Genomic DNA, 16,118 nt, shown 5'->3' on the forward strand with positions numbered 1-16,118 from the left:
CATTGACTCCAGGCTGCAGCACCAAGAGCCTTTCATCCACGTGGCTCAGAATAAAAGGGAGAAAAAGTAGAAAGAAAGGAAGAAAAGGAGGAAAAGGAAAGAAGGGAGGGAGGGAGGAAGGAAGGAAGGAAGGAAGGGAAGGAGGAAGGGGATAAAAGAAAATAACATAAAGTAAGGTAAAATAAAATAAAGTTATTAAAATAAAAAAATTATTAAGAAAAAAAATTATTTAAAAAGTAAAAAAGATAACAAACATGGACAGATAGAACCCTAGGACAGATGGTGAAAGCAAAGCTATACAGACAAAATCTCACACAGAAGCCTACACATATGCACTCACAAAAATTGAAAAAGGGGAAAAAATCATAAATGTTGCTCTCAGTGTCCACCTCCTCAATTTGGGATGATTCGTTGTCTATTCAGGTATTTCACAGATGCAGGGTAATTGTGGAGATTTAATCCGCTTCTTCTGAGGCTGCTGGGAGAGATTTCCCTTTCTCTTCTTTGTTCGCACAGCTCCCGGGGTTCAGCTTTGGGTTTGGCCCCGCCTCTGCGTGTAGGTCACCGGAGGGTGTCTGTTCTTCACTCATACAGGACAGGGTTAAAGGAACTGCTGATTCGGGGGGCTCTGGCTCACTCAGCCCTGGGGGAGGGAGGGGTACGGAGTGTGGAGCGAGCCTGTGGCGGCAGAGGCCGGCGTGATGTTGCTCTAGCCTGGGGCGCGCCGTGCATTCTCCTGGGGAAGTTGTTCTTGGATCCCGGGACCCTGGCAGTGGCGGGCTGCACAGGCTCCCCGGAAGGGAGGTGTGAAGAATGACCTGAGCTCGCACACAGGCTTCTTGGTGGCGGCAACAGCAGCCTTAGCGTCTCATGCCTGTCTCTGGGGTCAGCTCTGATAGCCGTGGCTGGAGCCCGTCTCTGGAGCTCCTTTAAGCAGCGCTCTTAATCCCCTCTCCTCGCGCACCGGGAAACAAAGAGGGAAGAAAAAGTCTCTTGCCTCTTCGGCAGGTCCAGACTTTTCCTGGACTCCTTCCTGGCTAGTCTTGGTGCACTAACCCCTTTAGGCTGTGTTCACACCACCAGTCCTCTCCCCGCGCTCAGACCAAAGCCTGAGCCTCAGCTCCCAGCCCCGCCCGCCCCAGCAGGTGAGCAGACCAGCCTCTGGGGCTGGTGACTGCTGGTCGGCACCAATCCTCTGTGCGGCACCAATCCTCTGTGCGGAAATCTCTCCACTTTGCCCTCTGCACCCCTGTTGCTGCGCTCTCCCCCATGGCTCCGAAGCACCCCCACCCTGCCACCCGCAGTCTCTGCCCACGAAGGGGCTTCTAGTTTGTGGAAACCTTTCCTCCTTCACAGCTCCCTACCACTGGTGCAGGTCCCGTCCCTATTCTATTGTCTCTGTTTATTCTTTTTTCTTTTGCCCTACCCAGGTACGTGGGGAGTTTCTTGTCTTTTGGGAGGTCTGAGGTCTTCTGCCAGCGTTCAGTAGGTGTTCTGTAGGAGTTGTTCCACGTGTAGATGTATTTCTGATGTATTTGTGGGGAGGAAGGTGATCTCCGCATCTTACTCTTCCACCATCTTCCCCCTCTCCTGATTTGTTATTCTTTTTCTTGAAGAGGACCCCCAAGTTGTCTAAGTTTCAGCTCCAAGAAAACCTGCATCTGTCCTTGTTAACTGTCATAGTAGAATGGATGACTCCAAAACCTTGGGGTGTGGGGTGAGGGAAGGAAGCCAACAAAACAGAAGACTTACGTGTAGGCTCAAGAGTTGGGTCCTGGACCCCTTATGGGTCCTGGTTCACTGGGTTAGCCTAAAATGGATTGGTTAAAAATCTGAGAAGCAGATCCTTTTTCCTTAAAACAGGAACACACTGCTGCTATCCCTCCTTATCAGAAGACTGTGGATTTATTCTCTACAAACTCTAGGCTAAACAAGAGAGATTTTGTTCTTGGGCATCTCAATACCTGGCATAGCTGAGGGTGGAAGTAAGATGAAGTAAAAATCTTATGTACTGAATGGTATCTCCCTCCCCCTTGCCACTTCCTCTATTCAAACTATCACAATGCTGATAAGCCGGAAATCGGAGGTGTCTTCTCTGCGTAATTGGCCAGCTTAAGAGAAAGACCGACAAATTCACTGGTGTTCTCCAGTGAAGTAGCCAGGTGCCTTGGCATCTTATAGTGAAGCCCACCAATTGTTCAGCCTTGCTACCAAATAAAGATCCTAGTTTTTAAAATTCTTTGCTCTTTAAAAGGACAGCCGGGGTGATGTTTGAGTGGGAGGCGGGGGCTAGGCTCACGACACATGCAGCCAGAAAAGACCTTCGGGGCAGGGCCTAGGCAGGGTGATGTTCAAGCATGGGGCGGGGCCTCTGCTTAGGACCTCTGTGGAAGGGGAGAGGCACCACGGCCAAAGTGGGGGCCTCTGGAGTGTGGGGTTTGGAGAGAGAGCAGAAGGAAGAAAAACTACAATCCTGCAGCCTGTGGAACAAAAACCACCTTCACAGAATGATAGACAAAATGAAAAGGCAGAGGACTGTGTATCAGATGCAGGAAGAAGATAAAACCCCAGAAAATCAATTAAATGAAGTGAAGGTAGGGAACCTTCCAAAAAAAGAATTCAGAATAATGATAGTGAAGATGATCCAGGACCTTGGAAAAAGAATGGAGGTAAAGATTGAGATGATCCAAGAAATGTGTAACTAAGACCTAGAACAATTAAAGAACAAACACCTAGAAGAATTAAAGAACAAACAGATGAACAATACATTAACTGAAATGAAAAATACACTAGAAGGAAACAGTAGCAGAATAACTGAGGCTGAAGAACAGATAAGTGACCTGGAAGACAGAATGGTGGAATTCACTGCCGTGGAACAGAATAAAGAAAAAAGAATGGAAAGAAATGAAGACAGACTAAGAGACCTCTGGGACAACATTAAATGCACCAACATTCACATTATAGGGGTCCCAGAAGGAGAACAGAGAGATAAAGGACCCGAGAAAATATTTGAAGAGATTATAATCATAAATTTCCCTAACATGGGATAGGAAAATGCCACCCAAGTCCAGGAAGCGCAGAGTCCCAGGCAGGATAAACCCAAGGAGAAACACGCCGAGACACATAGTAAACAAACTGACAAAAATTAAAGACAAAGAAATATTGAAAGCAACAAGGGAAAAATGACAAAGAACATACAAGGGAACTCCCATAAGGTTAACAGCTGATTTCTCAGCAGAAAATCTACAAGCCAGAAGGGAGTAGCATGATATATTTAAAGTGATGAAATGGAAGAACCTACAGTCAAGATTACTCTAGCTAGCAAGGATCACATTCGATTTCGATGGAGAAATCAAAAGCTTTACAGACAAGCAAAGGCTAAGAGAATTCAGCACTAGCAAACCAGCTCTACAACAAATGCTAAAGGAACTTCTCTAAGTGGGAAACATAAGAGAAGAAAATGACCTACAGAAACAAACCCAAAACAATTAAAAAAACGTTAAGAGGAACATACATATCTATAATTACCTTAAACGTGAATGGATTAAATGCTCCAACCAAAAGACACAGGCTCGCTGAAAAATTACAAAAGCAAGACCCATATATATGCTGTCTACAAGAGACCCATATATATGCTGTCTACAAGAGACCCACTTCACACCTACAGATACAAACAGATTGAAAGTGAGGGGATGGAAAAAGATACTCTATGCAAATGGATAACAAAGGAAAGCTGGATAGCATTACTCATATCAGATAAAATAGACTGTAAAATAAAGAATGTTGCAAGAGACAAGGAAGGTCACCATATAATGATTAAGGGAGCAATCCAGGAATATATAACTATTATAAATATATATGCACCCAACATAGGAGCACCTCAGTACATAAGGCAAATGCTAACAGCTATAAAAGAGGAAATCGACAGTAACACAGTAATAGTGAGGGGCTTTAACACCTCATTACACCAATGGGCAGATCAGACAGACAGAAGATTAATAAGGAAACACAAGCTTTAAATGACACAATAGACAAGGTAGAGTTAATTGATATTTATAGGACATTCCATTCAAAAACAGGAGATTACACTTTCTTCTCAAGTGCACACAGACCATTCTCTAGGTTAGGTCACATCTTGGGTCACAAATCAAGCCTTGGTAAATTTAAGAAAATTGAAATCATATCAAGCATCTTTTCCGACCACACTGCTATGAGATTAGAAGTCACAGGGAGAAAAATGTTAAAAAACACAAACAGATGGAGGCTAAACAATAAGTTAAATAACTAAGAGATCACTGAAGAAATCAAAGAGGAAATCAGAAAATACCTAGAGACAAATGACAACAAGAACACGACAATCCAAAACCTATGGGATGCAGCGAAAGCAGTTCTAAGAGGGAAGTTTATAACAATACAATCCTATCTCAGGAAACAAGAAAAATCTCAAAAAAACAATCTAATCATACACCTAAAGGAACTACAGAACGAAGAACAAACGAAACCCAGTTAGTAAAAGGAAAGAAATCATTTTCAAATCAGAAATAAATGAAAAGAAAAAGGGGGGAATGCTAGCAAAGATCAATAAAACTAAAAGCTGGTTATTTGAGAAGATAAACAAAATTGATGAAGCTTTAGCCAAACTCATCAAGAAAAAGAGGGAGAGGACTCAAATCAATAAAATTAGCAATGAAAAAGGGAATGTTACAACGGACACCGCAGAAATACAAAGCATCCTAAGAGACTGCTACAAGCAACTCTGTGCCAATAAAATGGACAACCTGGAAGAAATAGACAACTTCGTAGAAAGGTATAACCTTCCAAGACTGAACCAGGAAGAAATAGAAAATATGAACAGATCAATCACAAGTAAAGAAATTGAAACTGTGATTAAAAATCTTCCAGCAAACAAAAGTCCAGGACCACATGGCTTCACAGGTGAATTCTCTCAAGCATTTAGAGAAGAGCTAACACCCATCCTTCTCAAACTCTTCCAAAAAATTGCAGAGGAAGGAACACTCCCAAACTCATTGTATGAGGCTGCCATCACCCTGATACCGAAACCAGACAAAGATACTACAAAAAAAGAAAATTACACACCAATATCACTGATGAATGTAGATGCAAAAATCCTCAACAAAATACTAGCAAACAGAATCCAACAGCACATTAAAAGGATCATATACCATGATCAAGTGGGGTTTATCCCAGAGTTTCAAGGCTTCTTCAATATACACAAATCAATAAATGTGATACACTGTATTAACAAATTGAAAAATACAAACCATATGATCATCACAATAGATGCAGAAAAAGCTTTTGACAAAATTCAACATCATTTATGCTAAGAATAAAAACTGTCCAGAAAGTGGGCATAGAGGGAACATCTGAACATAATAAAGGCCATATATGACAAACCCACAGCAAACATCATTCTCAATGGTGAAAAACTGAAAGCATTTTCTCTGAGATCAGGAACAAGACAAGGATGTCCACTCTTGCCGCTGTTATTCAACATAATTTTGGAAGTCCTAGCCATGGCAACCAGAGAAGAAAAAGAAATAAAAGGAATACAAACCGGAAAAGAAGAAGTAAAACTGTCACTGCAGATGACATGATACTTATATTTAGAAAATCCTAAAGATGCCACCAGAAGACTACCAGAGCTAATCAATGAATTTGGTAAAGTTGCAGGATACAAAATCAATGTACCGAAACCTCTTACATTCCTATAGACTAACAACAGAAGATCAGAAAGAACAATTAAGGAAAGAATTCCATTCACCACTACAACAAATAAAATAAAATACCTAGGAATAAACCTACCAAAGGAGTTAAAAGACCTGTACTCAGGCGGCTAACAGTGTGGACCCCAGAGACAGCCATGAGACGCTAAGGCTGCTACTGCAGCCACCAAGAAGCCTATGTGCAAGCACAGGTCACTATCCACACTGTCCCTCCTGAAGCCTGTGTAGCCTGTCACTGCCAGGGTTCCGTGATCCAGGGACAACTTCCCCGGGAGAACACTGCATACCTCAGGCTGGTGCATCGTCACTCTGGCCTTTGCCGTGGCAGGTTCCCTCCGCATTCTGTACCCCTCCATCCCCTGGCCTGAGTGAGCCAGAGCCCCTGAATCAGCTGCTCCTTTAACCCCGTCCTGTCTGAGTGAAGAACAGATGCTCTCAGGTGACCTACATGAAGAGACGGGTACAAATCCAAAGCTGAACCTCAGGAGCTGTGTGAACAAAGAAGAGAAAGGGAAATTTCTCCCAGCAGCCTCAGGAGCAGCAGATTAAATCTCCACAATGCACTTCAAGTACCCTGCATCTGTGGAATACCTGAATAGGCAACGAATCATCCCAAATTGAGGAGGTGGACTTTGGGAGCAATGATATATATATATTTCTCCCTTTTTCTCTTTTTGTGAGTGTGTATGTGTATGCTTTTGTGTGTGATTTTGTCTTTATAGCTTTGCTTTTACCATTTGTCCTAGGCATCTGTGTGTGCGTTTTTTTTTAAATTACTTAAAAAATTTTTTTAAATAATGTTTTATTTTAATAACTTTATTTTATCATCTTTCTTTCTTTCTTTCTTTTCTTTCTTTCTTTCTTTCTTTTCTTTTCTTTCTTTCCTTTCTTTCTTTTCTCCATTTTATTCTGAGCCTTGTGGATGACAGGCTCTTGGTGCCTCAGCCAGGCGTCAGGGCTGTGCCACTGAGGTGGGAGAGCCAACTTCAGGACATTGGTCCATAAGAGATCTCCCAGCTCCACATAATATCAAATGGCAGAAATCTCCCAGAGATCTGCATCTCAGTGTGAAGACCCAGCTTCACTTAATGACCAGCAAGCTACAGTGCTGGACACCCTATGCCAAACAACTAGCAAGACAGGAACACAACCCCACCCATTAGCAGAGAGGCTGCCTAAAATCATAATAAGGCCACAGACACCCCAAAACACACCACCAGTCGTGGACCTGCCCACCAGAAAGACAAGATTCACCCTCATCCACCAGAACACAGGCACTAGTCTCCTCCACCAGGAAGCATACACAACCTACTGAACTAACTTTAGCCACTGGGGACAGGCACCAAAAACAATGGGAACTACAGACCGGCAGCCTGCAAAAAGGAGACCCCAAACACAGTAAGTTAAGCAAAATGAGAAAATAGAGAAACACACAGCAGATGAAGGAGCAGGGTAAAAACCCACCAGACCTAACAAATGAAGAGCAAATAGGCAGTCTACCTGAAAAAGAATTCAGAATAGTGATAGTAAAGGTGATCAAAAATCTTGGAAATAGAATGGAGAACATATAAGAAACGTTTAACAAGGACCTAGAAGAACTAAAGAGCAAACAAACAGTGATGAAAAACACGATAAATGAAATTTAAAATTCTCTAGAAGGGATCAATAACAGAATAACTGAGGCAGAAGATCGGATAAGTGACCTAGAAGATAAAATAGTGGAAATAACTACTGCAGAGCAGAATAAAGAAAAAAGGATGAAAAGAATTGAGGACAGTCAGAGACCTGTGGGACAACATTAAATGCACCAACATTCGAATTTTAGGGTTCCCAGAAGAAGAAGAGAAAAAGAAATGAACTGAGAAAATATTTGAAGAGCTTATAGTTGAAAAGTTCCCTAATATGAGAAAGGAAATAGTTAATCAAGTCCAGGAAGCACAGAGAGTTCCATACAGGATAAATCCAAGGAGAAACATGCCAAGACACATATTAATCCAACTATCAAAAATTAAATACAAAGAAAAAATATTAAAAGCAGCAAGGGAAAAACAACAAATAACACACCAGGGAATCCCCTTAAGGTTAACAGCTGATCTTTCAGCAGAAACTCTGCAAGCCAGAAGGGAGTGTCAGGACATATTTAAAGTGATGAAGGAGAAAAACCTACAACCAAGATTACCCAGCAGGGGATCTCATTCAGATTTGGCAGAGAAATTAAAATCTTTACAGACAAACAATCGCTAAGTGAGTTCAGCACCACCAAACCAGCTTTACAACAAATGCTAAAAGAACTTCTCTAGGCAGTAAACACAAGAGAAGGAAAAGACCTACAATAACAAACCCAAACAATTAAGAAAATCGTAATAGGAACATATATATCGATAATTACCTAAAATGTAAATGGATTAAATGCTCCAACCAAAAGACATAGACTGGCTGATTGGATACAAAAACAAGATCCGTATATATGCTGTCTACAAGAGACCCACTTCAGACCTAGGGATGCATACAAACTGAAAGTGAGGGGATGGAAAAAGATACTCCATGCAAGTGAAAATCAAAGCTGGAGTAACAATTATCATATCAGACAAAATAGACTAAAAAAAAGACTATTACAAGAGACAAAGGACACTATATAATGATCAAAGGATTGATCCAAGAAGAAGATATAACAATTGTAAAAATTTATGCATCCAACATAAGAGCACCTCAATACAAAAGGCAAATGCTAACAGCTGTAAAAGAGGAAATCGACAATAACACAATAATAGTAGGGTACTTTAACACCCCACTTTCACCAATGGACACATCATCCAAACTGAAAATAAGGAAACACAAGCTTTAAATGATACATTAAACAAGATGGACTTATTGATATTTATAGAACATTCCATCCAAAAACAACAATACACATTCTTCTGAAGTGCTTATTTAACATCCTCCAGGATATATTATATCTTGGGTCACAAGTCAATCTGTAGTAATTTTAAGAAAATTGAAATCGTATCAGGTATCTTTTATGACCAGAACACTATGAGTCTAGATATTAAGTACAGGAAAAAATCTGTAAAAAAATACAAACACATGGAGGCTAAACAATACACTACTTAATAACCAAGAGATCAGTGAAGAAATCAAAGAGGAAATCAAAAAATGCCTAGAGACAAATAACAATGAAAACACGATGACCCCAAACCTATGGGATGCAGCAAAAGCAGTTTTAACAGGGAAGTTTATAGCAATACAATCCTACCTTAAGAAACAAGAATCATCTCAAATAAACAACCTAAGCTTACACCTAAAGCAATTAGAGAAAGAAGAACCAAAAAACCCAAAGGTAGCAGAAGAAAAGAAATCATAAAGATTAGATCATAAATAAATGAAAAAGAAATGAAGGAAACGATAGCAAAGAGCAATAAAAGTAAAAGCTGGTTCTTCGAGAAGATAAACAAAATTGACAAACCATTAGCCAGACACATCAAGAAAAATAGGGACAAGATTTAAATCAATAGAATTAGAAACGAAAAAGGAGAAGTAACAACTGACACAGCAGAAATACGAAGGATCATGGGAGAGTACTACAAGCAAGTATTTGCCAGTAAAATGGACAACCTGGAACAAATGGACCAAGTCTTAGAAATATATGACCTTCCAAGACTGAACCAGGAAGAAGTAGAAAATGTGAACAGACAAATCACAAGCACTGAAATTGAAACTGTGATTAAAAATCTTCCGACAAACAAAAGCCCAGGACCAGATGGCTTCATGGGCGAATTCTATCAAACATTTAGAGCAGAGCTAACACCTATCCTTCTCAAACTCTTCCAGAATATAGCAGAGTGAGGAACACTCCCAAACTCATTCTACAAGGCCTCCATCACCCTGATACCAAAACCAGACAAAGATGTCACAAAGAAAGAAAACTACAGGCCAATATCACTGATGAACATAGATGCAAAAATCCTCAACAAAATACTAGGAAGCAGCATCCAACAGCACATTAAAGGAATCATGCACCATGATCACGTGGGGTTTATCCCAGGAATTCAAGGATTCTTCAATATATGCAAATCAATCAATGTGATACACCATTATTATCAATATTAACAAATTGAAGGAGAAATACCATATGATCATCTCAATAGATGCAGGCAAAACGTCTAACAAAATTCAACACCAATTTATGATAAAATCCCTCCAGAAAGTAGGCATAGAGGGAACTTTCCTCAACATAATAAAGGCCATATATGACAAACCCACAGCCAACATCGTCCTCAATGGTGAAAAACTGAAACCATTTCCACTAAGATCAGGAACAAGACAAGGTTGCCCACTCTCACCAGTCTTATTCAACATAGTTTTGGAAGTTTTAGCCACAGCAGTCAGAGAAGAAAAAGAAATAAAAGGAATCTAAATTGGAAAAGAAGTAAAGCTGTCACTGTTTGCAGATGACATGATACTATATGTAGAGTATCCTAAAGATGCTACCAGAAAACTACAAGAGCTAATCAATGAATTTGGTAAAGTAACGGTACAAAATTAATGGACAGAAATCGCTTGCATTCCTATACACTAATGATGAAAAATCTGAAAGTGAAATAAAGAAAACACTCCCATTTACCCCTGCAACAAAAAGAATAAAATAACTAGGAATAAACCCACCTAAGTAGACTAAAGACCTGTATTCAGACAATTATAAGACACTGATGAAAGAAATTAAAGATTATAGAAACAGATGGAGAGATATACCATGTTCTTGGATTGGAAGAACCAACATTGTGAAAATGACTCTACTACCCAACGCAATCTACAGAATCAGTGCAATCCCTATCAAACTCCCAATGGCAATTTTCACAGAACTTGAACAAAAAATTTCACAATATGTATGGAAACACAGAAGACCCCGAATAGCCAAAGAAATCTTGAGAAAGAAAAACGGAGCTGGAGGAATTAGGCTACCTGATGTCAGAGTCTACTACAAAGCTACGGTAATCAAGACAGTATGGTACTGGTACAAAAACGGAAATACAGATCAATGGAACAGAATAGAAAGCCCAGAGATAAACCCATGCACATATGGTCACCTTATCTTTGATAAAGGAGGCAAGAATATACAGTGGAGAAAAGACAGCCTCTTCAATAAGTGGTGCTGGGAAAACTGGACAGCTACATGTAAAAGAATGAAATTAGAACACTCCCTAACACCATACACAAAAATAAACTCAAAATCAATTAAACACCTAAATGTAAGGCCAGATGCTATCAAACTCATAGAGGAAAACATAGGTAGAACACTCTGTGACATAAATCACAGCAAGATCCTTTTTGACCCACCTCCTAGAGAAATGGAAATAAAAACAAAAAACAAATGGGACCTAATGAGACTTAAAAGCTTTTGCACAGCAAAGGAAACCATAAACAAGACCAAAAGACAACCCTCAGAATTGGAGAAAATATTTGCAAATGAAGCAACTGACAAAGCATTAATCTCCAAAATTCACAGGCAACTCATACAGCTCAATATCAAAAAAACAAACAACTCAATCCAAACCTAGGCAGAAGCCCTAAATAGACTTTTTTCCAAAGAAGATATACAGATTGCCAACAGACACATGAAAGAATGATCAACACCATTAATCATCACAGCAATGCAAATCAAAACTACAATGAGATATCATCTTACACCGGTCAGAATGGCCATCATCAAAAAATCTACAAACAATAAATGCTGGAGAGGGTGTGGAGAAAAGGGAACACTCTTGCACTGCTGGTGGGAATGTAAATTGATACAGCCACTGTGGAGAACAGTATGGACGTTCCTTTAAAAACTAAAAATAGAACTATCATATGACCCAGCAATCCCACTACTGGGCATATACCCTGAGAAAACCATAATTCAAAAAGAGTCATGTACGAATATGTTCATTGCAGCTCAATTTACTATAGCCAGGATATGGAAGCAACCTAAGTGTCTAGCAACAGATGAATAGATAAAGAAGATGTGGCACATACAAACAATGGAATATTATTCAGGCATAAAAAGAAACGAAATTTGTTTATTTCTAGTGAGGTGGATGGGCCTAGAATCTGTCATACAGAGTGAAGTAAGTCAGAAAGATTAAAACAAATACCGTACGCTAACACATATATATGGAATCTGAAAAAAAAAAAGGTCATGAAGAACCTAGAGGCACATTGGGAATAAAGACACAGACCTACTAGAAAATGGACCTGAGGGTTCGGGGAGGGGGAAGGTTAAGCTCTGACAAAGTGAAAGAGTGGCCTGGGCATATATACACTACCAAACATAAAATAGATAGCTAGTTGGAAGTAGCCACAAAGCACAGGGAGAATACCTTGGTGCTTTGTGACCACCTAGCTGGGTAGGTTAGGGAGGGTTGGAGGGAGGGAGATGCAGGAGGGAAGAGATATGGGGACATATGTATATGTATAACTGATTCACTTTGTTTATAAAGCAGAAGGTAACACACCATTGTAAAGCAATTATACTCAAATAAAGATGTTTATTAAAAAAGTGCATTTGAAAAAAATACTTCTACTCAGAAAATTATAAGACACTGATGAAAGAAATCAAAGATGACATAAACAGATGGAGAGATATACCATATTGTTGGATTGGAGAAATCAACATTGTGAAAATGACTGTACTCCCCAAAGCAGTCTACAGATTCAGTGCAATTCCTATCAGGTTACTAGTGGCATTTTTTTACAGAACTGGAACAAAAAAATCTTAAAATCTGTATCTCTGTATGGATATACAAAAGCCCCCAAATAGCGAAAGCAATCTTGTCGGAAAAAAACGGAGCTGGAGGAATCAGATTCCATGACTTCAGAGTATATTGCAAAGCTATAGTCATCAAAACAGTATGGTAGTGGCATAAAAACAAATACAGATCAATGGAACAGGATAGAAAGCCCAGCGATAAACGCACGCACCTATGGTCAACTACTATATTAGAAAGGATCAAGGATATACAATGGAGGAAAGACAGTTTGTTGAATAAATGATGATGGGAAAACTGGAAAGCTACATGTAAAAGAATGAAATTAGAACAGTCCCTAACACCATACACAAAAATAAACTCAAAATTGATTAAAGACCTAAATGTAAGACCAGACACTATAAAACTCAGAGGAAAACATGGGAAGAACACTCTTTGACATAAATCACAGCAACATCTTTTTTGACCCACCTCCTAGAGTAATGGAAATGTAAACAAATGGGGCCTAATGAAACTTCAAAGCTTTTGCACAGCAAAGGAAACTATAAACAAGGCAAAAAGACGAAAAGACAACCTTCAGAATGGGAGAAAATATTTGGAAACGAATCAACGGACAAAGGATTAATCTCCAAAATATATAAACAGCTCATGCAGCTCAATATTTAAAAAACAACCCAATCAAAAAATGGGCAGAAGACCTAAGTAGACATTCCCCAAAGAAGACATATAGATGGCCAAGAGGCACATGAAAAGCTGCTCAACATCACTAATTATTAGAGAAATGCACATCAAAACTACAATGAGGTATCACCTCACATGAGTTAGAATGGTCGTCATCATCAGAAAGTCTACAAACAACAAGTGCTGGAGAGGGTGTGGAGAAAAGGGAATCCTCTTGCACTGTTTGTGGGAATGTAAATTGATACAGCCACTATGGAGAACAGTATGGAGGCTCCTTAAAAAACTAAAAATAGAATTACTATATGATTCAGCAATCCCACTACTGGGCATATACCCAGAGAAAACCATAATTGAAAAAGACACATGCACCCCAGTGTTCATTGCAGCACTATTTACAATAGCCAGGTCATGGAAGCAACCTAAATGCCCATTAGCAGACGAATGGATAAAGATGTGGTACATATATACAGTGGAATATTACCCAGCCATAAAATGGACCAAAATTGGGTCATTTGTAGAGATGTTGATGGACCTAGAGACTGCCATACAGAGTGAAGTAAGTGAGAAAGGGAAAAAAATATATCGTATATTAACTCATGTATGTGGAGTCTAGAAAAATGGTACACGTGAACTGGTTTGCAAAGCAGAAATGGAGACATAGATGTACAGAACAAACGTATGGACACCAAGGAGGGAACGTGGGCGTTGGCGGGGGTGGGATGAACTGGGAGGTTGGGATTGACCTATGTACACCAATATGTATAAAATAGGTAACTAATAAGAATCTGCTGTATAAAAAATAAACTGAAATTCAGAAAAAAATAAAGAGACAACCAAGGATCACTAAATATATGTTTATAGATCTCGGTTTTTCAAGAGACTGGTCAGTGTGCACTTCTGAGGACTTTGATCCCCGTGTATGTACCACTGCTTTGATTCCCTTGGGGTTTTGCTTGTTGCTGTGGTGAAGCACTGAATAAGATGGGAGGCAGTTAGCATAATTTGTGATATTATGGCCCTAGATAATTAATATTTATTTATTTATTTGGTTGCACCAGGTCTTAGTTGTAGCAGGCAGTCTCCTTAGTTGCATCTCGCTGGCTCCTTAGTTGTGTCATGCGAACTCTTAGTTGTGGCATGCATGTGGAATCTAGTTCCTTGACCAGGGATCAAACCCAGGCTCCCTGCATTGGGAGCATGGTGTCTTAACCTCTGTGCCACCAGGGAAGTCCCTGGCCCTAGAATTAATGCCACACGATTCTTTTTTTTTTTTTTTTTGCCACACGATTCTTAATGGAACAAGATTCAGTGAGTGCCTGTGTATGGACTCTGTCAGTCATAGTTTACTGGTAGTCCTAGAATATGCAGGCAAATTACAGGAGATCAGAGGATCCATCTGGGTTTTCTGTTTGTAGTTTGACCTATCATTTATGATTTTCAAATATCATGTTAGTTTAAAACATGCTTCTCTCCTCTTACCCAGTGATAAATGCTGCTCATTCTTTCTACAATGGAACAACAACTCTACCAATATCAGATGAAGACAGAACTCCACGAAAGAGAATTAGCAAAACCTTAAATATGACTACGAGTCCTGAGGAGAAAAGAAAAATAATTGGGGATACTTTTGTTAAGGTACCTTTTTAATATCCTCAATGTGTACTATTTTCGATGTGAATTTTAGTATTTTTTTCCTTATCATTATACCAAATAACCAAATTTTGTGACTAATTTTGATTCTTTTGTTGGCTAAGAGTTTTCCGATATATTGCTATTATACTGACTTAGTAAAAACTGTTCTATGTTTTTAAAAAACATATGTACTTATGTTTTCAGTTTGTTGTTTTCACTGCTTAAGAATAGATATTTTCAGTTGATATTAGATTTTAGTTCTTTGGGTATTTCAGTGGCTAGATTATTTTAGGCTTTTGATGGGAATATTCATATACCTTTTTGAATCACATTAAGCGTGTGTTTTGAGGGTTTTTTTGACTTTTTAAAAAATTTTATTAATGTATAGTTGGTTGACATTGACAATGTGCTTTTTTTTTTACTTTTTTATTGCTAATATTTTGTCTCTCTGTTTTTTTACATCTTTATTGGAGTATAATTGCTTTACAATGTTGTGTTAGTTTCTGCTGTATAACAACGTGAATCATCTATATGTATACATATGTTCCCCATATCCCCTCCCTCTTAAGTCTCATTCCCACCCTCCCTATCCCACCCCTCTAGGTGGTCACAAAGCACACAGCTGATCTCCCTGTGCTATGCAGCTGCTTTCCACTAGCTATCTATTTTACATTTGGTAGTGTATATATGTCCATGCCACTCTCTCACTTCATCCCAGCTTACCCTTCCCCCTCCCCGTGTCCTCAAGTCCATTGTCTACGTCTGCATCTTTATTCCTATCCTGCCCCTAGTTTCATCAGAACCAATTTTTTTTAGATTCCTTATATATGTGTTAGCATACAGTATTTGTTTTTCTCTTTCTGACTTACTTCACTGTGTATGACAGGCTCTAGGTTCATCCACCTCACTACAAATAACTCAATTTCATTTCTTTTTATAAGCATGTGTTCTTAAAGGAGTTTATTTTGGAGCACGGTAGATTTCATCTCCTGGTCAATATTGCAAAAAGACTCTTTAAGAAATTTAGCTGAAAATATAAAATTTTGCTGTCTTTTAGAAGAGTTCATCTCTTAAAAGGCTGTTTTACTCCTGTTGTTTGTAGATTGCCAATGAAGTAATTGGAGAAATGAACCTGAAACCAGAGGAGGTTTTCCTTGCCCAAGGTACTTTACGGCCTGATCTAATTGAAAGTGCATCCCTTGTTGCAAGTGGCAAAGCTGAACTCATCAAAACCCATCATAACGACACAGAGCTTATCAGAAAGTTGAGAGAGGAGGTAAAAGCTTATGAGAACTTTCGCATAAAACCTCCCTCCCTT

The 16,118-nt window shown here is 39.3% G+C and overlaps 1 protein-coding gene across 2 annotated transcripts in view; it reads left to right on the forward strand.

The window, feature by feature from the left end:
- Positions 1-16,118, forward strand: part of GMPS (guanine monophosphate synthase) — a 101,508-nt gene that overhangs the window by 70,937 nt on the left and 14,453 nt on the right. For both annotated transcript variants that reach the window (XM_065876171.1, XM_065876172.1), the window contains exons 8-9: positions 14,652-14,803; positions 15,903-16,076. In XM_065876171.1, the coding sequence (XP_065732243.1) occupies positions 14,652-14,803; positions 15,903-16,076 (326 nt within the window). The remainder of the gene's footprint in view (positions 1-14,651; positions 14,804-15,902; positions 16,077-16,118) is intronic.

This window comes from Phocoena phocoena, chromosome 4 (assembly GCF_963924675.1).
Source record: "Phocoena phocoena chromosome 4, mPhoPho1.1, whole genome shotgun sequence".
Classification (NCBI taxonomy): domain Eukaryota; kingdom Metazoa; phylum Chordata; class Mammalia; order Artiodactyla; family Phocoenidae; genus Phocoena; species Phocoena phocoena.